Raw genomic sequence first — 26,238 nt, 5'->3', positions numbered from 1 at the left:
CAGCCCTACTATGGTCCAAAGTGCCTGGGCCCTGGGGACTGGCAGGATGGTCTTCCCCTGAAGGGAATCTAAAAGTGCTCCTATAAAGGTCACGGAGGAAGTTGGTTGCCATTGAGATTTCTCTGTATTCACCAGCAGATCCAGGGAACTTAAGGTGAAGAGAGAGAAAGGGCCACCTGATCATTTAGAGAGGTCTCAGACTGCACCATCAATATCCAGTAATCTAAATATAGGTAGATTGTACACCTCTTTGGCATAGATGTGCCACCACTACAGACATATTTAGTGAAGGCCCTGGGTGCTGCAGTTAACTCAAACTGTAAAACAGTGTATTGGAAGCAATCATTTCTACACTGGAGGCACAAGTATTTTCAACAAGCAGGGTGGATGCAGATATGAAAGTATTTTAAGATCTAAGACAGCAAATCAAGAGTTCATTTCCAATAAGGGGATTTGACAACATGACCATTCAGGACTTTGAAACTTTCACACATTTATTCATTGCCATTTCCCTCCATCCTTCTTATCTATGAGGAAGGGAATGAAAACCCTGATGTAACTCCTCCTAGAGCACAGGTTGAATTGCTCCTTTTGACAACAGCTGATCCACCGCATCCATCAATTGCAGAGGGAGGAAGGTTTGGACAAATGACAGGGAAACCTTAAATTCTGAGTAGTAACCAGAACAAACTATGGAGAGGACCCAGGACTCTCCCGTGATTTCCTTCCAAGCACACAGAAAGGATCCAACCTATCTGTGAAAAAAAGAGATATGCTTGTGACTACCCCTAGCCACAGGAATGACTTAACCCTAGGAGACCTGTTAGCCCTCTTATTCCTAGACTTTCCTTGATGTCTCTTCCCATTACTGCCCTCCATATTGTGGCCAGTTTGGGGGTTGGTGCAGTGGCTGTTACCTAAAGGATGACTGGGACTAGGAAATACCGGGGCTCGACGGAGGGTGGTTGACCTGTAATCTCCACAGTTTTGGCAGTGAGCTTATTCTTAAGCATTCCGACAAGGGATTCATCAGTCTGTGTACTGAACAACTCTCTCTTGTTAGGAAGGCCCACATCTCGTAAGGATGGACCATAGTACGCAACCAGAAGTGTCTTCTGAACACTGCCGCCGAGGCCATCGCCTGCTTCGCACAGTCAGCAGACTATCAAGCAGTGTTGATCTGCTGCTTACTCAACTTAATGACCTCAGCTTGAATCACCGTAGCCAATGCTTTTTTTGCCATCTGGGAGAACATCCAAGCATGTGGAGACACAGTCCCAAAGGAATAACTGATATCAGTAAGACATTATTGCACTATAGTTGGCTACACAAAAAGCTGCAGCCCCTGACAAGTAGACTTTTCTACCTAGGACATCCAGTTTCCTCCCTTCCCTATCCAATGGGGAGGAAGGAGCGCCTCCCCTCTGCTTGCAAGGCATGACTTCTGCCACCAGGTAACTGTCAGGAGGGTGAGCGAATAAGAATTCACAGTTGAACCCTATACATGTTCTCTAATTTTCATGCAGAGGGATACACTGAGGCAGGCCTAGTCCAGATGGAAGCAGCTGCCTCAAACAAGCCTTGAAGCACTGGGAAGGCAATCGGACCCAACAAGCTGGAGTACACCACCCAGAGTATCAGATTGGAAGCTCTCAGATCCAAATAGACTATGTCCAACATCAAAGCCTTGGCAATCATGACCAAATGCTCTGTGTAGAGCCGGAGATCCTTTGTAGGTGATACTGGAGTCGAGTCCCCAACCTTCTCATCCAGAGGTGGATCCAATGTGGCAAATGGGGAAGAAAGTAATCTTCAGAGTCCCCTGCAAATGGAAGGAATGCCAGAGGTAAGGCCCCTGACATATTCAGTCCCAGGCTGGGCTCGGAGTCAAGGGCTGCTGGCCTTGGAATCATGGGATAGAACCATATCTGTTGTTGGTCTGGAGCACCCCATTAGGGGATATACATCAGGGTAAGAGGACAAGGGCACCAAGGGAGCTGCTGGAATACTGGAGCAGTGGAAGGCATGTCCAGTGCCAACTTCGATTTCTTGGACTTTTTTTTTTTAAGTATTTTATTTTCCAAACACAAATTACAAAACATACAAACATATAAACATACACATCAAATTCTTACATTATGATGGAACTTGCTCTAGTTTCTATTCTATTACACCTTCTTTGAATATTATAATTGCATATTCGATGACACATTTCTTACTTACTTAAATTCTAACATTCTATTATTTTAATCAGTTAACAACTATATACATCAGGGTGAGAGGACAATGACACCAAGGGAGCTGCCAGAATACTGGGGCAGTGGGAGGCATGTCCTGTGCCAACTTCCACTTCTTGGACTTTTCCACATGGTCCGTCAGAGTCAAGGGCCCCATTTCCTTAACATTGTCATCTGACTGTAATGGGCTATTCACTGGCTGCACATGAGGTGATGGAGTGTGGGAAGGAGGGGCAGCGACCTCTAGGTCTCAACTCGATGAAGGTGAGGAGTCAGAGGGTCTGATAAATGCTTTCACTTTGAGTTCTTTGGAGAAGGTTCGGCATCGCTTCTCAGAACCAAGGCCGACCTATGAGTGTGCCGGGTAGATGGGTCCAAGGTAGGAGCCAATGGTGCCAATACCACTGAGGATGTACCCTCTCGTTTTTCATTCTCTGCCCTCTGCAAGGCACTGTGGCCGGGTCACAGGGGCTGTAAGAGCCTTCTCCCAGAGGATCATTTTCAAACTGCGCAAGCATTAACGTTGTGGGACTTCCCAAGCATAACAGGCACAATGAATGCTCACCAGATTGTGCTTGGTACTACATTCAGTACATTTTTTGAAGAGTGCCATCAATGAGCTCACCAAATGAGACAAATGCAAAAACTCAAAGAAAATAATCCACAAAAGAATTCTCCTCAGAAAAACATTAAGAAAACTGTTACACATCCAACATCAACTGTGGTAAAGGAAGGACTGAGGGAAGGAGCGCTCCTGCCCTTTGATCATGTGCCAGATTAGGTGAGAAGATCCAATGAGAGCTGGGGGGCACTCCTAGGACTGTGGAATGCACTAGAAGACCGTGGCTGGCCTGCACACACACAGTCCCATTTGGCAAATACAGTCCCATGTGGCGAATACAGAGCTATCTGCTTGTTGCACTCTGGGCTCAGGATGGAAGAAACACCCCTCAGGCCTGCCTGGTGTCCCACAGCACAGAATCTACACATTTCTACATATTTTGTGTTCATCGCATGGCAAAATACTTTAATCAGAAAGTTAACTAAATCTGACTCTCCAATCCAAACACATTCTAATATTTAATTTTACTTTTCAAGGTAGAAGAGCATGGACCTCTGCATTAGTGATGGATATGCGTTTTGTAAATTGTAAGCCACTTTGGGTCTGTACTGTACAGAGAAAAACAAGTTAAAAGTGTCCTAAAACACAAATGTGGGGAAGATTTGGAGTCAGAAGAACCAACCAAACCTGCAGGTCTCTTGAGTTATTCATCGTTATTCCTGAAGAATACCAGACACACTCAATTCAGACACACCAAATCATAATTAACTAAGGTCTGTTTGGATACCTGAACTGACAAATAACAAAAAAAGGACTAGCATGGCTTCACTGGAATGCCCGGCAATGATGGCAGAGAAAGAGGAGCTCCAGCACATATCCAGTTAGATTCAATGTGAATCTTCCACCATGATTGCTCCATCAAGCCATCCATGCCACTTCACCATTGCAAGTGCCCCAGAATACCAAGGAGGTGTCTGGGTTCCAGCCAGTGAGAAGAGCCTTCTAGGGGCAAGCATGTCTACCACCTGAGCTCTCTGCCAATTGTGGAGGTTGAGGAGGACTTCATCACAATCAGCTACTTTTACAGTAAAAACCTAGAGGAAACCAGCCCATTCAGTCAGTCTCCAAAGGTGAACTACCTTTAACTACCCCCCCCCCAAATCCTGTTGAGTTTCAAGGTCTTTAAGTCCAAACTACTGGATCACAGTCTGTCCATTACAAAATTAAACACAACTCTCTATTTTTTTCTGGTGAAAACACAAGATCAAGGGTATGCATTATCATTTTATTCCATTATTCTCTATGTTTCTAAAAGAAATAAAAGCAGGCTAGAGGGGCGTGCACATGCACATTCCATTCACATACAACATTACACATCCCAAAATTCTTCTCTTTTGCTGAAAAATAAGTGGTGGAACCCAAAGCATAATATGGTGAGACCAAAGCAATCAGCTCCTCTGTAATAAAAAAATAAATTGCTTGTTTTTTTGTGACTTGACTCAAGATAAGGGGATGCACTTCCTAAAAATCCATGTCTACAGTAAGCTAATTTAGCATATTGAGAAAACTGGACTATGCCATAAGGAAGAAAAAAGCATACAACAGCCACAAAGCTATAGTCAGAGTAAACAATATTGAACAAAGAGCTAAAATTAATGAAGGGGGCTATCAAGGTTACTTGAAGTGTTTACCACAGAGCATGCAATTATTAACATAATACAAGTAGCATTATCCAATCATTATGGGAAGAAAATAGAATAAACTTTGCGGATGATACAGAAGGAATGGCAGATATAGAACAAAAATTGTAGAACTACACTTAAAAAGATGAGCACACCACATCCCCTTATTATAATGTGTTTATCAAATAACAACAGATCCTGCTTTCACAGTCCAACACTATGCCTGTTTATCTGGGAAAGCTTCACTGGCCACTGGGGAATTACTTTCAGTGTATGTAATACTACAGACTTTTGGGGAGGGGGAATAAAAACCCTCCTATTTGGGAGAATGGAAACTACCAGCCTACAGTTTATCTGCTGGCTCGTGGGAGACATGCATATATAACCAAACATATTTCTTATGCCTCTTCTCAACTCTCGATCTCATTCTATGAAACAAATTATGCCTCAAGAAACTAGTATCCTTCTGCCTAGATTTTTCTGGTTAGACTAGTGGTCCCACTGATCTAATCACTTGAATGAACTAACCTTGATTGGAGTGCACAGGAACAGAATATGAATCTGCTTTCTTTTATCTCACACTGGCTCAACAAGACTTAGCACTTTGATATGGTTGGAACATCCCAATTTATCTCTCAGGACTATAGTTAGCAACCCTGTATTTGCCATGAGTCTTATTCATACCTCACAAAAATGAAATATATAACAGTAAGTTTTGGGGGATGGAGCTCACCAAGCCAAGGGGTGGGATTTTTTTGTTAGTAGCAGATTAGGAGTTGACCCAAACAATTCTAAGCAAATGAAGCATTAAATACGTATACTGCAGACCCAGAACACAGCAGACCAGAGATACTGTGTCATTTGTCTAAGATGGTATGCATGTCTCATCCTTTATCAACTTCTTGTCACAGAATTCTTCCCCAGAATTTAAAAAAAAATGTACTATAAGATATTTCCAGCTGAATCTCAGGGTTTGTTTGTTTTTTTGCATTGATTTGTTTTGCTTTTTAAAGATGCATCCCAAGAACTCCTGTAGTATAGCCTTGGACAAACTGCAGGGTTATCCTGCTTCATTGCCTTAGCCCATAAATCAGGAGGAGTCAGGATGTGCACCACTCCTTTACAAGCTGAAGAGGGCTATGCGCTTTCCTAGGCTAGAAACAGTATTATACCTACTGAAGAAGGCACTATGGAGTCAAGAGAAACCTGGGCTAATCCTGTAGTGCCCTTTCTGTCCAAGCTGAGTACTGCAGAGCACAGGGCAGGCAGCAACAAAGTTCCCTCTCACATAGCAGAATGCAGGAGCACCCAATTAAGTCGGTAAGATATAGGCTCAGGACAGAGAAAAGGACATATTTTACTCCACAAGTAATTAAACTGTGGAATTCACTGCCAGCAGACACAGTGATGGCCACGACCATAAATTTGGATCTAAAAGGGGGCAAGACAGAGTCATGAAGGAGAAGTCCATCAATGGAGCCTCCATAGGCAGCAAACCTATGTACTAGCACTACGAGGCAGCAACTGCAGAGGGCCTTGGCCTCTGTGCTCCATTTGTTGGCCCTCTAGGGCAAATGGTTGGCTGCTGTGTGAAACAGCATGCTGATTCAGCGGGCTTTACTTATGTTCTGTTGCCCTGGGCCCAAAACAAGAGTTCCTATACAAACCATCTCTTAGAAGAAAGCTTAATATTCTGGAAGTCACAGGCCTCTGCAACTAGATATTGGTTGCAGTATCCAATATCACTTCCTGTTTTCTTCTGAAAGAAGGGAAACCTCTTTGTTGCTAGAAGTTGAACAAACTAAAGCTTAATCCAGACAAGATGGAGGTAATGCTGGCTGGGAAGGCAGAGGATCTGGGCGATGTCAATCGGTCACCCTTAGAAAGGGTTAAAATCTCTTTAGTAGGACAAGGTAATTAGGAGTACTCTTACACTTGGCCTTGTCAATGGACAAACAAGCTGGGGCTGCTGGTACATTTTATTCCAACTACATTTGGCTGGTAAGATGGCCCCTTATTTAGACTTTACAGACCCAGTCACACCGATCCATCCTACAGTAACCTCTAGAGTGGACAACTGTAATGAGCTCTACATAGGGCTCCCTTTGAAGATACCCACAAAGCAGCAGCAAGACCAGCAAAACCAGCCGGGACCAGCTGATTGGAACATCCAGCGCTGCATAAGCTACACTGGTTAACACATATTTGCTTCCAGGCCCAGTTCAAGGTGCTGATTACTGCCTTTAAAGCCCTTCATAGCCTAGGCCCCTCATTTATCAAACAGCATCTCCCTGTATATGCTTATGTACCCATTATGCTCTCCAAATAGTCTTTTCACTGTGGTACCATCTCCTAGGACTGTTCATATAGCAACAGTAAGGTTAGGAGCTTTTTCTGTGGTAGGCCCATTCTTCTGGAATGGCCTGTCAGGGCGGTTGCAGAGGGCACCTTCATTTGATGCATTCAGGAACACAAACACATATGAAGCTGCCTTATGTTTATCAGACCCTTGGTCCATCAAGATCAGTATCATCTACTCAGACTGGCAGCAGCTCCTTAGGGTCTTAGGCAAAGGTCTTTCACATCACCTACTACTGATGCTTTTTTTTTTTTAAACGTGGAGATGCTGGGGATGGAATCTGGAACCTTTTGCATGCCAAGCAGATGCTCCACCATTGAGCCACAGCCCCACCACAAAGGGAAGGTGTACAAGATGGGTTTTTTCCCAGGGGAATTTGGCAGAGGGTAAAGTGTTTTAGCAAATCTGGCTGAGTTTTTTGCTGTCTTCTGTTTCTGTCTTGTTGATGGATAGTTATGATGTTTTTGGGTCCTTGTAACCTTTGCTGCTTTGTTAGCTGCCTTGAATCTGAAGAGATAAGGCAGGATACTAAAAAGATAGTATCTGAGTGAGGAACCTCAACATACCTATGCTTCAATGAGAAGCCATGCAAGCTCTTTTACAGGTTATCTGATTTAGAATCCTCTTTAAACCATTTATGTAGTAATTTTATTGAAGTCTCATTAAAAACAAATCCCGCAGCATACTTTACAGACACTATTAGTTCCTTGGATCCAAGGAAGATTTATGCATCTTTTGAAGATCTGTACCCCTGGTGCTACATGGCAAACTGCTTTTGAAACAGATTTTCTGAAGCAGGTTATGATCAGTTGATTACTGCAAAACGTCCTGTGGACATGCCCAAATCCCAACACAGTTCTCTGGATCCAAGCATACATCTTTTTCTTCTCCTCTCTTAACATTTACTATTTAAGTTGTAAACTAAAATAAAAGAAAACATAGAATTTCAACATGCATCACACAAGTAAAACATGCACTCATTTTTACTCAAAACACATCTAAAATATGTAAATACCTGTTCCTGTAGGTCGTAGTCATAACTATCATGCAGCAGAAGACTGAGGACATAGCGAGTATAAATCATGGCATCAATGCCACATTTTTCTAGCTCTTGTCCCAGCCAGGTCTGCACTGGGCCCAAAGCATGAAGCAGAGACATTTCAGAAACAGGTACAGGGCCCAGACAGGAGCTTGAGGAGCTTTCAGATGGCAAACCATCCACAACAACTGTATAGATTGGGTGCATGAATCTAGGTGGCTGTCATCCTTAGAACATGATGCATTTTCTGCAGATGATATTCCGTGGGAACCTGGAGGTGGATTTTTTTTCACTCCAGTAAGGAGGAGAGAAGCTTGACTTCTAGGACAATCATTTATATTTCCTGGCAGTTATCCGTCTAAAGACAAGACCCACTCTTCAGGCATAACCACTGAGTACACTAAATCTTAACAGGAAACACATGTTTGTGTGCATTTTTCTACCTTAATTTCACATTGAAGCCAGATGCAAATCCCCAGCAGGACCTATAAGAGGGAAAAATAAGAAGTTGTGACATCCATCAACAAGACAAAGAACAATTAAGCAGGATAAACAGATCAAACTCAAAGGATTTGGTTTCCTAAAACTCTTATCATTTCATTACAATAAGGCAAAACCTCTTCTAGAGAAGATTCTGAGATAAGGCCCTATAGAGAATATTAAGCCCATGAAAACTTAAGTGAGCTTTGGAAGGATCTCCAGAGTGTGTGGCTGCATTAGATGCCCAACGTCCTTCTACCTAAAGCTAAGAAACTCTTATTTTTGACCTTGAGAAAGCATTACTAAAACTACAAAAGCCACTAACTGATGCAAGTCACTGTACTTAAATTACCTGGGCCTGTGCCAACTGCAAAAACCAGTAGTATTAGACCACACACAAACAGGGCAAGGGCTTTTACATACTCAGAAAAATATGACTTTGCAAATGAACAAGAAAAAGTAAACACCCTCAAGAATAGCCTGATGGAAAGATAAGCAGTTGAGAGCTGAAGGGGAGGAGTAAGTTAGTTCAAGCCCATGGTTACATGAATATTTAAATGCTGAATTCAAGCACTGCATAATGCATTGTTAGATTTTTAAAAAGTAGTATGGCATTGCGTGTGGCACTCTGCAATGTACACAAGTCATATGTGACATAAGCATGCTTACTGCCTGGACACCTTTAGTAGTCATGGACAGCTAAACAAGTGTTTGAGGCTCTGAGCACTGCTTGGTCTTTATATTTATGAGGGGAGGGGCTTGCTTCTGTCTGTCCATTCTCAGCTCACCCCCCCCACACACACACACACACTGGTCTATCAAAGGAACCAAGAACTGCAGGTGAAGCCAAAGACCAACATCATAGATGAAGATGCAGGAACACAAACCTGAGCTGTTAAACCAAATGGCAAAGAAAAGCCAAGAAAGAAAGGCATGGGGCACTTTTTCTGCCAATCTAAAGCTTGGCTCTAGGTGAGGGAAGGGGTCTAGAGGAGGTCATAAAATATGTGTAAAATTTTTAGCCCGTCCACTGTTTATTCCACACCCCACACCAGCTTAGACATCTGGCATCAAAAATAACCTGGCCAAGAAGGAGCTCAAGGCCTGGACTCCAGCAGAGCACCTCTGCAAGGCTTTGCTACACCTTTCAGATGCAGTTCCAATTCTTCAAAACTTTCACCTACAAAAGCAAGCCACAGCAATTCTCTAATACAAGTGCAGACACACGAGGGAGATCCTTGGTTGGAGTTGTGTCCTGGCCACCCCACAGCGGTGGAGGGGGGAATGGCAGGGGGCAGCGGTGGCTCCCACTTTTCCTTCTCCCCTGCCATCTCCAGCTTTACCTCGGAGGTGGTGAGGGGTGGTAGTGGTGGCTCTGCCATGGCCACCTCGTCATCATCCTCCCCCCCAGAGGGGGGCAAGCCCTGACTCTTCCTCCTCCCTCACCAAGTCCCACACTCACTTGCCTGCAACATTACCACCTCAGCGGCAGGACAGAGAGGGGGGAAGCCACAACTCCTCCTCCCCCACTCACCAGCAGCTTTTTAAAAACTTACTTAACTTACTTCATTTACACCCTGCCTTTCTGCTTACATCATTCTCCTCTCCTCTGTTTTATCCTCACAACTAACCTGTGAGGTAGGATAGGCTAACAGCATGAAACTGAATGGTCCAGGGTTACCCAACAAGCTTCCATGGCAGAGTGGGGATTCAACCCAGCTCCTAGTCTGACACTGACCACTATACCACTTTGCCGCCTCAGTGGCAGGGTGGGTGGCAACAGCGATGGGGGGATGTGCCTCTCACAGCAGCCCATCCCCACCACTTTGTGGTGAATGGTAGCAGTTCCTGCTCCCCCCCCTTTCCCCAACATCACAGGCCAGTGGAGGAACACTGTCTACACTTCACAGACAACACTCATAGTTGGGGAGATTAATCCCTTCTTTTCGGTAAATTTCAGATTTTTCTGCAAACCGGAAGAGAACCCCCAGGACTGCAGAAAAATCTGTTTTATGTCTCTGTGGCCCAGATCCACAGATTTATATCTCCGCAGATGGGGGTCATGTTCAGAATGAGATGTATTGATATCTTTATATATTGTATTTATAAAGATATCAATGCATCTTTATTAAATGCCAATAAAGGTTCTGTATATTGTATTTAATTTACTTCATTTATTATCCACCTTTCTCTTTGAGACTGAAGGCGGATAGTAGCAGCTTACCTATAAAGATCTTCAAAGACATACCATATTGTATAAAATAGTCTGCATAATCCTAGAGATCATCTAACAAAGTGTGTAATGCTGGAAGTATTTTCACAACAACTCTAAAAAAAAATCCTAGTGTTACCAGGACAATTGATTGCGATGGAAAGTACCCTTCTATCCATCTGGACACAATGTGTGACAGCATAGCCTATAGCAAAACAAAAGCAACTTCTCTCTGGTAACTACCCAACAAGACAACAACTACTTATTATCAGGAATTATTCCCAATTCAAAAATACATAGTCCTTGCCAGGGCTTCCAACCCATGCATGACTGACAGATTCCCCCTGTGTTCCTATAAACAGGTTCAGCTGATTTTGCACTCAGGGCTGGGAGACATGAATATCTTAAAATGCAAAGTAGTCAGATTCAGCACACTTTTCGTCCACTACACTACAGCTACTCCCACAAACCCAAGCATCATTATTAAGAGAGAATGTCTTAATGGTGCCTATATGGGTGGTACACAGGATGTTTCCTGGACAGCTTCATGTCCCAATGTACACAACTGTGAGAAAATAATTATTTGTATTTTAACAGAGACTACATGAAATGTCACAGAAAAAATATGTTCTGATTGGTGGTCCTGGGGGCCATAGGTTAAATTCAGTCCCTGGTAACTTGTGTAGTTGTGTTGATCAGGTAAGACTTTTGCTTGAGCCCACAGACTGTTAAGACTGTTAGTCTAAGCAGGCGGTACTGGGACTAATGGCCCTACTTGGCAAAAAAGTAGCTCCTAATATTTTATGAGTCCAAAAATTCCCTTCTGGGAATAGAAGGGCACCTTCAGGTCCATCACTAAGTATCTTACGTTTGCCTTGTGCATACCAAAACTATGTTATCAGCACAATGGCAGAACTGACACTTTATCCTTAAAGAGATATGGTTGAGCAAAAAACAGGAATATTAAATCCAACCTTGCCTATTTCTCTCTACCATATCCCAAAGGCTCAAAGCAAACTATAATACATCACATCCTCCTAATGAACCTGAGGCACAATTCTGAACAAGCTTGCTTGGAAGCAAGTCCTACCAGTTTGTTTGTTTTTAAAGAATGTCATACTCCACTTAAATTACATCTTATTAAAAATTACATAACTTTATGCTCCCTTGTTGCTATTTTACTATGCCAATAAAGGTGTCTAAATCTGAATCTGAATTACATAACACCAAAATCGTGAAATAGGATCACATGAGGCAACATAGGAAGTCAAACAGGCCAGAATTATTTTTAGACAATTAATTAATGAATATTTTACTGTGTTCCAAAACAAAACATCACAAACAAAATTTATGTCCTGAAAACAAGTTTTCCATGTATCTTCCCACTGTGATACATACATAGTTTGCCAATTGAATCACAGAGGCTGCATCCGAAATCTAAACAACCAATCTATTAATTTACCTTCTTGCACCCAGGTACAATTGTCATTGGTATTGCTATTAATAAAGTTAAACGAAGGTGAAGGTGCAAGGGAAACAATACTTCAATAAGTTTTTTAACCCCAACACATTTTGCGTAAATCTTTTTCAGGGGGAATCTTTGCTTTATTGCTTGAATGGGACGCTGAAGTAGAATCTGAAAGATTCCCCCTTAAGAAGCTTTACGCGAAACACGTTGGGGTTAAAAAACGTATTTAAGTATCATTTCCCTTGCCCCAATTGTTTTTTTCACCTTCGTTTTGCTTTGGTGCGGGGGCCCCTTTTTTCTTTATTAATAAAGTTAACCATCATTTCCTGATCACCAAAGACTGCAAACTAGCCAAATAAAACAGAGTGGTTCCAGTCTTACATTCCATCATTCTTTCAAAAAATATCAGTTGAGTTTCACATATGCAAAAGATGAGTAAGTCACACCAGAACTTCCACATTTTCAACAAAAACCTGACCCAACATGTTCTTTATTTAAGCTTAATGCTGAATTATGCAATCTTTGCTACTATGTATCATACAGACTGTCAGCTGGGAGATAGAGCTATAGCATCTGTGATGGATTTGGAACCACAGACTGAAGTCAGCGGTGAGACAGAGCTATAGCACTTGTGGTGGAAGTGAAACCACCGCCTACAATTTCCAATGAAGGATGGGGGCACCCTCTTTGGGGGCCCATAAAATTGGACCCCTGACCCAATCTTCACCAAACTTGGTGGTTCTTCTTAGGAGAGTGACCTGCAGCTATGCTACAAATTTAGCGGCTCTACCTTAACAACTGCCCCTCTTAGCCCCCCAAAGATTTCCCATAGGGTTTAATGGACCTGAAAACTTTGAGATATTAAAAAAAACAAAACCAGGAAAAAAAACCTATATCAATAAGGGAATTCAGCTTTTTTTGGATTTTTTGAAAATGTTCAGGTCTATTAAACTTGAATCCGAAAAATACTGGGGGGGGGGATTGGTTCACACCACTAATTCTGCTACCATGGCAAGGATTGTTGCAAATGGGTTTTGCAATTCATGCCAAAATACAATCCGTATTTTAAAACACTACCTTAAAAGTGGAATTAGTTCATATTTCTCTGGTTTCAAAGGGTGATATCAGGTTTTGATACTGTTTTGAATCTTTCCAAGTATCTATAATTCAAGACACTGGTTCAGATGAAAAGATGCCCTTTTGCACGTAGTAAACTTCTTCTATGATAGTGCTATTTTACATCTGCTGGTAGAGCAGTGGTTCTCAACCTAGGGGTCAGGACCCCCAAGGGGGTCATGAAGTGTTTTCTGGGGGGTTGCCGCCACTGTCCTGGGACAGCCCCCATCCCGGGCTGTCCAGGACTAACCCAGACGCCCTGTAACCCTGATCAGTCCGCGAGGGCAGGGAAGACCCCAAGCAGAGAGGTGAGGAACTGGCCGACCGACAGCCAGAAGGAGCCGGGCTGCAGAGACGCGGCGGCGTGCCACCGCACACCAGCTGTAGCCCCGCTGCCCAGCTGAGAGGCGGGAGGGCCAGCTCTGGGCGCGGTCGCACCTGCGCCAGGCGGATGATGCGGCAGGATGTGTGGGAGGCCGAGGAAGCTCCCCTGGCTCGGCCAGTTCAGGTCTCGGAGGAGAAGAGGGCGGTCCCCCCCTTGAGGCCGCTACAGCCACGTTGTTTTTACTTTTAGCCGCGCTCTGGTGGGGCGGGAGCTTCAGCCTGGAATCCAAGTGCGCATCTCTGTAGTGTGGCTTCGCTTTTCTGCCCTGAGTCATCAGTTCCGCTCTGGCAAGGCCAAGGGGGAGAGAGTCGAGGTGCATGCGCAGTTCGGGATTTCCCCCTCGAGCGTGCAGGTTCGGTGAGGCGCAGAAGGAGCGGTGACTGGCGGAGGGGAGAAAAAGGCACGAAAAGTCCGAGCGGGATAAGCGGCCCTCGGCTCTTTCCTGGCCCTTCGCTCTCGTGATGTGATTAAATGGAGCTCCGCTTTGAGGGATAACTGCAGTACTGTGCACAAGCAGTGTCCCAGTCACAAGAGAGGGGGTTTCCTCGCGAGAGCCCCGGCCTGCTTGGAAGAGCTTTTGGGGAGAGAGGGGAGGACAAGGAACGCAGTGCATGCTCAGAGGCACTCTTTCCTCCGTGCCAGGAAAGGTTGCCGCGCCACACAGTCACAGCCGCTGGGCAACAGGTGGTAGTACCGTTTGCTTGTTTGTTTTAAACTTTAAAATTTAAAGTAATTATATATATGGATACCCTGGACTGCCAAAAAACAAATGTGTTTTCTTTATCCTATTGAAAATGTCATTTATGCAAATTTATGCAAATGTGACGAGGGTTGCAGGTTACTTGGCAATTGTAAAAGGGGGTCGCGACTCGAAAAAGGTTGAGAACCACTGTGGTAGAGTGTCATGAGAGAAAAGTGAAAATAAATCTAAAAGTGTTCTTCCACTTGCAAAAGAGGTTGCACCAGAACTTACGAAACATCTTGCACAACCTGAAGCACGGGAACTGCTACCGAATCTCTCTAATCAGCATTACCACTTTCTGAGCAGGGCTAAAAGCTCATTTCCTTCCAACACTGTTTGAACCGAACTTATTGATAAGAGTGACAGCTAGTTGATAAAAAAAATTCTTATTATTTGTGAGACCACCATGACTAGTGATTTACTTATGTTATTTCTCCTTCTTCTATAATTATGGCTGGGAAACGGGGTGAGGGGGTTGGTCCCATGAACTGTTAAGTTCACAGAATGGATCTTTCCCTCTTCTGCCTCCTATGCTGCCCCTCTCCCCCAGCTGCTCCAAAGTACCAGGGGACCCCCCAAAATACAGCAGCAAAGGGGAGGGAGTACAAGTCTAACCCCTCCCCCTACGCACTAGTTCTTGATCTATTTGCAGAGTGGGGGCAGGAAGAAATTGTCCCCACTCTTACACAGGCTCTCACTCTATCTGCAGAAGAACCTACACAAGAGGAGGGTATCCTAACCTTTAAGAGCAGTGTTTGAGGGGTGAAAAAAACACCACACGAACTCCTCCCTTTAATTTTTTAAGTTAACAAATTCCTTTGTGATTTCTACTATATTCTAGCATATTCATAAACCCTCTTTATAGTTCCAATTTCATCTTTTGCCTCTAACAAATGCAATAGACAACTATCTCGTTTACTGCTTTTTGTAAACACTTCAAAAATACTGGCAGTGACAAAGTAGCCAAGTAGGCGAAGCACAGATTTACTTAAGATGTTTTATTGTCTCTGGAACAAAGGCAAATAGTTACAATCACTTAGGAAACAGGTATTATAACTTCCTGTAGATCTCTCGATAGTGTGTTCCTGTGAAAGTTGATGTACCTGCTTTGTTAATTGTTTTAAAGTAAGAATTATTCTAACAAGGCTGGAGAAACAGGAATAGATACTTCCTCCTTGTACGCTATCCTATCATCATATGAGCCTGACTGTCACTGGTTATGGGTAAACCACTACCATAACCAACCATTACATCCGCAGAGATTTCTTTTACCATCAGTATTTAATGGTTTTGTGATGCAATGTAGTAACAGAATTGGAGAGTAGCATTGGAATTGAATTGAATCTGTGTACTTACGTTATACAGTATGTGAGAAATACATTTGGCAGGAAACATCAAATATGATTTGTCTGGTTAGAGAATTATCCAGGAAGAGTCCATCCCCCTTACAATATTTTTCTACCTAATTCTAGGATTTTACAAATTTTCTTACATAATGGCTTTTGAGTCCAATTTGGTGTATAGGTAGAACTAAGGAGAATGTTGCTTATGTAGTTTCCCAAATCCTATAGTATATTGGTGATAATCTTTTAATGATTTTTTTTTTACCAAGTTTGTCTTCCCTGATTAAGATTGAAATTTATTTTATGGAACAGACTGCATTGGTGTCTCCAAGAGTCAGCGTTCCAATCACTACTCTGAAAGTTTTTACCTATAAAATGATGACTAAAAGTGCAGGCTAATAGCCATGTGCCTGGTCAACCTTCCAGCCATGTGCCTAATAGCCATGTGCCTGGTCAACCTTGCAGCCAGGTGAACAGATGAGTCCCCATTTTCTCTTCTAGCAACACGAGCTTTTAAGGCCAGAAGACTGCATGTCAGCTTGCATCTTTCCCTCTTCCAGGAAACAGGGTGGATAAAAGTCAATGGTTTTCTTTCTTTCTTTTGATCAGATTTTAAAAATTTAAATAAGAATTTTTTGATAAAATGCTTTTTGAGGAAAAAATTATTTAAAGACTATTTTTAACTAAGGTACATTATAGCTCAAAGATATTTGATCCAGGAATAGGGATTATTAATTTGTAACTCTATAGCATGAGACAATATAGTCATGTAAAGTTCAAGAAAAAATGTAAATTAGTTCTAATAATTAATGCATTAGAGGCCCAATTTCATGGTGTCCCAAAGGCAACTGTAAGGATTGTTTAGGTTAATCTTTGTCTCCCCAAAAGACTTAGTATCTTCTAGACTGAGCACTAATATTACAAACTGCTTATTTTATAGTTCTCAAACTGTGAATTTGTGTTTCCAGAAACAGCATGTTTCTTGTTAACAGCACAAATAATCTTAAATAATATATATACAGGTGTGTAGAGATAAGAAGGCCCAGGGGAAAAAATGGGGGGGATTCCCCTTTTCCCTTAGGAAATGTTTTCAATTTTCCCAAAGGAAAAGCTGGAACATTTTGGGGAATGCTGAAACAAAACTCCTATGAAATATTTTTCTATTTTTGAATTAATAAAATGCTTCTTAAGGCAAGGTTTTTAATACTCAAAATGTATAGCGTGAAAAAAATCTGAGGACTTTGAAGAGCGGGGGGGGCTCACATACTGTCAGATAATACAATAGTTTCAAGGTTTTTTTGTTTAAATATAAATAATTCAGCAACAATTAATATGCTCCTATGTGCTTAATCATAAATTATGATTAAAGATTATTTCAATGTTATCAAGTTTAATTTAATTTTCAAATATGCTGGCAGTCCTACCTCCTGTGACTGAGTGAATTTCTGTCCAAATAATATTTTGTTTTCTACAGAATTTGTTTTCTCCTTGAAACTCGCCCCCGCCCTGCATCTCACAGCTCATTCCTGAGCTAGAGGACTGAATGGGCTTAGGAGGCGATCAGCACCCTACTTCTGCATCCGTGCCATTTGCGCTGTGCAAAGTGGCATAGATGCCGGTGTAGTGCCACTTGCACTGGCCCTTCCAGGACTGCTGCAGCAGCGCGGCCATTGGACGCTGGCTTGGCAGCCCGCTGGTGCAAGTGTTCACACAAGCATCCTGGGAGGCGTTTCCGGAGTGTTTTGGGGGGCGACCAGGTTTCTGCTGGCGCAGCATCGCTTTCCTCTATGGGGCTTCCCCCCTTTTAAATTTCTTGTTTTAAAAATGCCCCTTTTTTATCCTGCAGCGGCCATGAAACCTCCTTGGAGGCGCCGCAGCCACACCATCCCCGGCCGCTGCAGGGCTCAGGAATGAGCTCTCAGATGGCCAAATTTAAAGATACATGTGCTATGGTTGCACTGAGAGCAACAGTTTGCAACTCTTTCTCAAGTATTGGATATATTTGCAATTTTGTTTTAGAAAATACATTTATACTTTTAAATTCCATAAATATGCCAACTAGTACAACTGCATATGCTCAAAGAAGTCTAGGTTTTATAAACGAGTATTGCATATAATTCACTTTCCCTTCCAAATTCACATATATATTTTTAAGTCTTTCTTCCTGTGGCTTCAATTTTTTTGGAAATTTTATATCGACAGAGGTGAGAACCTCAACCCTACTTTCCTTCTAAAAACCTGTGGACATAGACTCAATCCCGGCCTTAAGCGCTACATTTCAAAAAGTTCAAGGAATAGAAAACATCAGGGGTGGGATAGATCTGGATAAGAAGATGTCAAGAAATAAGTATGAGAAGGGAAGGACTGGCAATAGAAACACAAGCGAAACTGATCAGAATACCCCAGAAGTCTTGAGAGTGTGAACATAGCCTGAACTCTACCATAACATTCTCACACTAGAAGGGAAAACTCATAATAGCAGCAGACTGTAAAAGAGATCCAGTTTGGAAACATTTTATTTAATCTGTTGAACTGGAGATAATTAAGCTCTCAGCTATTTCAGAATTACCTGCTTCAGCTGCCTACAGTAAATAACCAATCGTTCACTTTCAGATTCAGCAGTAACACAAACTAGCAAAGTTCCAAAATAAATCACCACAAAAAATAAATGCATGGGAAATGAGGGGAAACTGTCTGAAAATGTATTATCATTGGCATTTGATGCCACTGAAACAGGAAATATTGCTGATGAATCTGATCTAGGCTGGAAGTGTGGCAAAGAAAAGGGCATTATGGTGTATCCATAGTGGGCATATGTACTGGTACAGAAACTTTGGACTGCAGTTCATAAGGAATTAGTGACTACTATAAGCCATTCTTTTGCCTTATCCCCAATAATTTAGTTATTTGGCAGTCCCAATAAATTAGTTCCCAGTCAAAATTAAAAAACATCATGGAATATTGTTGAAAAAAATTTGTTTCAGCCAGAAAGATGTTGGCTGAACCCTGAAAGCAGAAATAACAATACACCTCCGACAATGAGACAATGGCTGAATAAGGTTTGGGTTACAGTGATTATGAATAAAATTACAACATAAATATACATGGATACAGAAATCCTGGGCAGGTCAGAGGTTTATGGAAATCTGGTTACCTTTTATTAATTATTGGGATCAACATCATCCGTCCTGAGGAGGAAAGCACCAGATACCAGGATATATTTAGAATATTTTTGTCTCCCTGAATGTTTTTGATATCTGTTTAAAATGGTGCTGTGTTACTTTTTTCTTGTACTGTGGATAGTTAATATTGAAAGGATACACTATTGATATGATAAAGGAATATCTTTATTTTTAAAAAATATAATTAAATTCAAACGCACACAAATGTACAGCGTTTGCCTTCCTGCATCTATCTCTGAGGTGTGAATATGTATTAAGGTTGTAACAACCAGCAAGAATAAACTTTTATGTAGAAAACCATGATTAAATCACATTTAAGTGAAATCCACCCTGCCAAGAATACAGAAACAGTGACTCCTCCCTCTCCAGAACACAGGCTTGTGTGAATAAGGATATATGTTCTGCATACTATACACAAGTGCTCACTCTTCCTTCCATCCTTTGGACTACACCTCCACAGACAACTGAAAAGATCAGGTGGAAAGAAGAACAGGAAGAAACAGCATTTCTTCCTCTTCATCCTTCTCTATTCGTGTTCTAGTGGGGCAATGCACAAGCTAGCAGCTGCCCAGGTAATCCTGTCGTATTTACAACCTAAGAGTTCAGGGCGAAGATCATGCTGCCCAGGCTTAATCTGAAAGTATGGCGGGGCCAACGCTGCTGTAAAGAGGCTGACAGCTGCCTCGTCACACTCCACGCAGCTGTCCATCTCACAGAGAGGAGAATGACAGCTGTGGAGCACATCTCTGGCATTCAGGGGCCTTCTAACTTGGAGAGGAGGCTGACACATTTTGCCAAAGCAGCATCTGATTCAGAGTTTACCTCCTCAGAAGGGAGGAGCTCCTGCTAAGCCAGCTCTGCCTTTCAGGCCCACTCCCTCCATGCCTGCAAAACCCATGCAGGATGGGGAAAGGAACAGAGAACTCATGGAGCAGAACTGAAGTGATGCAATCTTAATGTACAACAATGTGAACTCTGAAAAAAGGTTTGCATCAATCTACATTGAATTTTATAGAAAAAAAGAAAGACTGCTCTGGGTTGAAGACTTCTCTGGAGGCAGGAAGGCAAGAAGAAGAAGAAAAAATCACCTGCCTGAGATCACAAATAGCTACTGCTAAGTGGATGGTACTAGGCTAGGACTAATATTCTAATTGTTGGAGTGTCAAACTAGGATCTGGGAGACCCAGGTTCGAATCGCCACTCCACCATGGAAACCTGCTGGGTTACCTTGGGCCAGTCACACACCTCCCTACCTCACAGGGCTGTCATGAGGAAAAAATGGAGGAGAGGAGAATGATGTAGGCCGCTTTGGGTCCCCACAAGCAAAAAACAAGGTATAAATGAAGTATATAAATAAAGTAGCTCCTGATATTTTATAGCCTGGATCTGTAGTCCCTTCTGGGAGAGGAAGGTCACCTTCAGATTTGACTTGTGCATACAAATGCCTTAGTGCTGGTTAATTACAGTACTGACACTTGCTCTTAACTAGGTATCATGCAATAAACATGAATAACACCACCCATTTTTCTGCAACCTGCCTCCAAGGCTCAAAGCGGACACGACATCCTCGCAGCCATGTTGCTAAGTAAGCATGTTTCTAAGCCAAATTTTAATTTATAGCCTGCCTTTCTTGCTGAGACTCAAGGAAGATTATAGAATCTTAAAAAAACAACAGTGCAATTGCACAGTATAAGACATCCAATGAATAAGGCACTAGGATTGCAGAATTAGATGCAAACAAAGCAGGTTACAGAATAAAAGAAAAAACACCATGCAATTGTACAGCATAAGACATCCAATGCAAAAGGACGATTAAAAATTAGATGACAATGCAAACAACAAACTACCTAAAGCAGGGCGTACTATAAACAATGTAGAAAGTAGAGTTATAATACAAGAGGGTATCTAGAATAATCACAGCAGCGATTTTACTCTGCTTCTTAAGACGCAAAGCAAACTACAATAATGCAAATAAAATGTTTCTTACGTAAATGGCACAACATTTCAATAGACATTTCTAATTAGACAAAGGATTACAGTCGTGCCGACTACGCCTATTCATATTCTCTTAGTATTTCATTCCTCTGAGATCAGTAAGGCTATGTAAAATGGTAGGCTTAGGCTGAGGAATGGTTGCTTCACTCAGATCACTTGTGTTCAAAATTGTTGGTCAGTAGGGTTCCCAAAGTTCAAACTTAATATGTTATCCCATGCTATGATACAAAGATAAAGTTCCAGTCATAGGCAACATGATCAACCTAGCATTAGACCAGGTAAACAGCCTACCCTCCTACTTACCCCATGCAATTAGACACGGCATGAAAGTCTTAAGAACATAAGAAAACCCATGCTGGATCAGACCAAGATCCATCAAGTCCAGCAGTCTGTTCACACAGTGGCCAACCAGGTGCCTCCAGGAAGGCCACCAACAAGACAACTGCAGCAGCATCCTGCCTGTGTTCCACAGCACCTAATATAATAGGCATGCTCCTCTGATACTAGAGAGACTACGTATGCATCACAACTAGTATTCATTTTGACTAGTAGCCATGGATAGCCCTATCCTCCATGAACATGTCTACTCCCCTCTTAAAGCCTTCCAAGTTGGCAGCCATTACCACATCCTGGGACAGGGAGTTCCACAGTTTAACTATGTCATCTTCTCAGATGACTTCTCAGATGACTGGGAGATCCCAGAGCAGGTTTAGCTCTTTAAAAATTCCATATCACAACCCCCCATTTCAAGAACACACTTAAATTATACCTGCTCTTATAGGTATTTTGGTTCTCCTTTATAATACTGGTTAACTTATTTTGCATGTCAATCTTATTCCCATTCCCCCTGCTCCATCACCTCTTCCTTTTAAACTGATTTCACTTGCTTGTTTATTCTCATTGTTTGGTAAAAGGTGAATACAGTTGTTGTTGGTTTTTTAATATCAAATACAAACTCCCTCCAGTTCTTAGGGATCGTTCAAGGAACAGGTTTTGTGAACTGAAACATTATTTCTAAGGGAGCTCTTTGCCTATAGATTGAGAAACAATGATACTAGAAATGTGAAGTTGGGGAGGGGGTAGGAAAGATCCAGAGGGCTGCTTCCCATTCTCTCTCAACTAGAAAATTTGGAGATTTAGGAAAATGTGAAAAATGTGATTTTAAAAACAGTGTTTTAAATAATATTGTTCCAGCCAGACCACAATGCTACAAACTATTTAAATGTAGTAATGTTAGTACTATCACACTTGACTTGAACAAGCATTACTCTTAGTCTTGAAAAAGTACTTCCATACATTGCAAACTGCTGAATATCTTATGGTATTTGGTCCAGTAACATAATCTGTGCCCTGACCTGGATAGCCCAGGCTAGCCAGATCTCAGAAGCTAAGCAGGGTCAGCCCTGGTTAATATTTGGATGGGAGACCACCAAAGAATACCAGGACTGCTATGCAGAAGAAAGGCAATGTTAGCCGCTTGCCTTAAAACCCCATAAGGGGTTGCCATAATAAGCTGGCAGCAACTTTGTAAAGGTAGCATTTGTAAAGTTATTTTAGTCAGACTGATCAGCGTATAAAGTAAAATATGACTTTAGGACAGCTAATTCTGCTTACAGTTATTTTGACACTTAGAATCATAGAGTTGGAAGGGACCACCAGGGTCAACTAGTCCAACCTCCTGCACAATGTGGGAAACTCACAACTACCTCCCCCCTCACACACCTCAGTGACCAGAAGATGGCCAAGATACCCTCCCTCTCATCATCTGCCCAAGATCACAGAATCATGCAGGGGCCAAGAGGGCTGAAATAATGAGGAATCAGTAGGTTTCTCTGCCTCTCTCTCTCTCACACACACACACACACTCCAGAGCACACTCTTCCACAGCGCACACATGATTGTATTGCCATCACCTTTTCATTCCTGTCATTTTGAAATTCAGTCTGACAATAATTTAGCTCTAATCAGCACTGGTTCCTGACTATGTCACTGAGCTCCAACAACTAAGTATCAGTACATGCAAGCTGGTAAACTGTTTGCTGTTTGTAACCTGCTCACTAGAATGAAAGTTTTGAAGTTACTATAAACCTAGACGTGCTTAGGTGGCTCTTCAGTTTTCTAGTCAATCCCCAGGAACTGGGGGGGGGGGGTTGAGATTAGCAATGGGGTGGCAGCAAAGAGGAACAAGAGAGTCTGTTTTTAATGTGTCCTTTTTTTTGTATGAAGCATACATTTTACTCATGCCCCAAAATAGAAAGCTCTCCCACTTCCAGTGCATCAGCATATAAGGCAGCTGAAAAACGCAATAAAAATGTTGAACCCATAGGTAATTCCGGAATAGCCATATTAGCAAAAAATAAACACATAAAACAAACAAGAGATCCTGGTAAGACTTATAACTCCTTACAGACCAACAAGATTGCATTCCAGCCAAAGCTGCCCCAGGCCCTCAAAGGCAGGCAGTGAGTCTTCAGTAGGTGTGTGTAAAGTGCTGTCAAGTCGCAGCCAACTTATGGCGACCCCTTTTGGGGTTTTCATGGCAAGAGACTAACAGAGGTGGTTTGCCAGTGCCTTCCTCTGCACAGCAACCCTGGTATTCCTTGGTGGTCTCCCATCCAAATACTAACTAGGGCTGACTCTGCTTAGCTTCTGAGATCTGACAAGATCAGGCTAGCCTGGGCCTCAGTAGGTACAGGCACACAAATGAAGGTAAATTCTGAAGCAGTCAATCAGGGCTCCTCAAGGGCAAAGGATCCAAAGGGCCTGGGGATCATGCACATCACACACTTGCATCCTTAACAGTGCAGAGGCAGGAAGGTCTGCTCCGCAAGGGCCTACCGCCTGCATCTGACAAGAGGGGCTCTACCCCCTCCCCAAAAAATAGCTGATGCTTGGTGAAAAGCCAGGCCAGCCTTCACCAGGGTCATAAGACTCCAGAGGCTTCAAGCCCATGGCATATCCATCATCACATGAACACATGAAGCTGCTTGTTGGCTCTTGTAGGTTATCCAGGCTGTGTGACCGTGGTCTTGGTATTTTCTTTCCTGACGTTTCGCCAGCAGCTGTGGCAGGCATCTTCAGAGGAGTAACACTGAAGGACAGCGTCTTGACACTGGGAGACGCTGTCCTTCAGTGGTTCTTGTAGGTTATCCGTGCTGTGTAACCGTGGACTTGGTATTTTCTTTCCTGACGTTTTGCCAGCAGCTGTGGCAGATGCCTGCCACAGCTGCTGGCGAAACGTCAGGAAAGAACATACCAAGACCACGGTTACACAGCCCGGATAACCTACAAGAACCAATGAACTCTGACAGTGAAAGCCTTCGACAATACTGTCCTTCAGAGTTACTCCTCTGAAGATGCCTGCCACAGCTGCTGGCGAAACGTCAGGAAAGAAAATACCAAGACCACGGTCATACAGCCCGGATAACCTACCAGAACCAATGAACTCTGACTGTGAAAGCCTTCGACAATATAACATGAAGCTGCCTTATACTGAATCAGACCACTGGTCCATCCCAGTCAGTATTGCCTACTCAGACCGGCAGCGGCTCTCCAGGGTCTCAGAGAGGTCTTTCACATCACCTACTTGCCTAGCCCCTTTAACTGGAGATGCCGGGGATTGAACCTGGGGCCTTCTGCATGCCAAGCAGAGGCTCTAACCACCGAGCCACGGCCCCTCCTATCAACCCCACCAACCCCCGGGTGATAATTCACAGTGGGTAGCCGTGTTAGTCTGTCTGCAGTAGTAGAAAAGGGCAAGAGTCCAGTAGAACCTTAAAGACTAACAAAAATATTTTCTGGTAGGGTATGAGCTGTGGCTCACGAAAGCTCATACCCTACCAGAAAGAGACCCTGAAGAGCCACTGCTGGTCTGAGTAGACAATACTGACTCTGATGGACCGAGGGTCCGATATAAGGTATAAGGCTCATGTGTGTTCACAGTGTGAACAGACAACGGGACTTGAAACAATGGAACATACGTTCTTGAGATGTCCTTATTAGAAGAAGATAATTCACAGTGGGTAGCCGTGTTAGTCTGTCTGCAGTAGTAGAAAAGGGCAAGAGTCCAGGAGCACCGTGAAGGCTAACAAAAATATTTTCTGGTAGGGTATGAGCTTTCGTGAGCCACAGCTCCCTTCTTCAGATGCAGCCAGAATGTGAAATTTCACATTCTAGCTGCATCTGAAGAAGGGAGCTGTGGCTCACGAAAGCTCAAACCCTACCAGACAATATTTTTGTTAGCCTTTACGGTGCTCCTGGACTCTTGCCCTTTTCGACTAACCCCCGGGTGAGTGTCAGCAAAGCCATCCAAGGCCATGCCCTGCCCGCGCCAGGAGACGCTGCAGGCAAGGGACCCTCACCATCAAAAATAACAGCTGAGGGGGGGGGTCGCTCCCTCTCTGCCTTTCCCTCCCCCCCCCCGGTCCTGGCCCAGCGGAGCCGGGCCAGACGAGCCTCCTGCGCTCCCCAGGGCGAGGCTCCCCGGCTGCCCTTCATGCCAAAACCCGCCCGAGAGAGCAAAACAGCGAGGAAGAGGCCACCCGCGGAGGGGACGGGGGCCGACGAGGGTCACGGCGAGGCCGGGGCGGCCTCCTCTGCCCGGAGATCCGACTGGCAGTTTCTTCCCCCCCCCCACCCCCAACCCGGCGTCGCCGGCCGGCCTCCTGACACCGCCGCCAAAGGGGCAGCCAAGGGAAGGGAGGCGACCCTCCGCTCACCCCCCACCGCCACAGGCCCGCCCGCCGAGCGGGGCCGACGCCACGCCTCACGGAGGCCGCCTCCAGGCCCGGCCCGGCCGGACTAGGCCAGGCCGCCCCGGCCTCCCTCGCCCGCTCCGCCGCGCTGCAGGCCTCGCCCGGGCCTTGGCGGGGAAGGGGGGGCTGCCCGAGGACCCGCCGGCCCCACGGCGCTGAGGCCTTCCTCCCCGCCTCGCCGGGCGCATTTACCTGCCGGGGCCTCTGGCGACCCGTCCCGACTCAGGCGGCGGGACCGAGCCGGAATTCGCCCGGAGAGGCGTTACGTAAACCGGCGCCGGCCCCGCCGAGGGAAGGGGGGGGGGAGGGGAGCGAAGGCCGCCCTCTCCGCCCACTGCGCCAGCGATAGGCGGCTGCTCGGCTCCGCCCGTATCCTTCCGCCCGGAGGCCTCTGGCGGCGCCTCGGGTCGCGTGAAGAGGACGAGGCCGCCGCGGGGTCCTCCTCAGGCGGCGGGGGGGGGGGGAGGCGGGCAGGGATGGCGTCTGCGCCGGCTTCCCTCAGCCGCGGGAGCGAGGAGGCCGCAGCCCGCTTCCTGAGGCGCGCCTGCCCCGGCCTGGGCTTTACCCAAAGGCTCACGAATAAGGACATCGGAAAGGCCGTGTTGGGTCAGACCAAGGCCCATCGAGTCCGGCTGTCATCCTCATAACTTTATTTATTTATTTATTTATTTAAAAGAGGGTT

At 44.1% G+C, this 26,238-nt stretch overlaps 1 protein-coding gene across 2 annotated transcripts in view; it reads right to left on the bottom strand.

Moving 5' to 3' along the window:
• The window catches only part of KIAA0232 (KIAA0232 ortholog), a 67,038-nt gene extending 41,181 nt beyond the window's left edge, over positions 1-25,857 (bottom strand). The window contains exons 1-2 of one of the 2 annotated variants that reach the window (XM_056862217.1): positions 25,749-25,857; positions 7,856-8,364 (exon numbers count right to left, since the gene is read on the bottom strand). In XM_056862217.1, the coding sequence (XP_056718195.1) occupies positions 7,856-8,086 (231 nt within the window). In that variant the 5' untranslated portion in view covers positions 8,087-8,364; positions 25,749-25,857. The remainder of the gene's footprint in view (positions 1-7,855; positions 8,365-25,748) is intronic. The other variant, XM_056862218.1, reaches the window with a different exon arrangement.
• Between the last annotated feature and the right edge of the window lie 381 nt (positions 25,858-26,238).

This window comes from Euleptes europaea, chromosome 17 (assembly GCF_029931775.1).
Source record: "Euleptes europaea isolate rEulEur1 chromosome 17, rEulEur1.hap1, whole genome shotgun sequence".
Lineage (NCBI taxonomy): Eukaryota > Metazoa > Chordata > Lepidosauria > Squamata > Sphaerodactylidae > Euleptes > Euleptes europaea.
The sequence above is the reverse complement of the archived record's forward strand: the minus strand, read 5'-3'. Positions and strand labels throughout refer to the sequence as shown.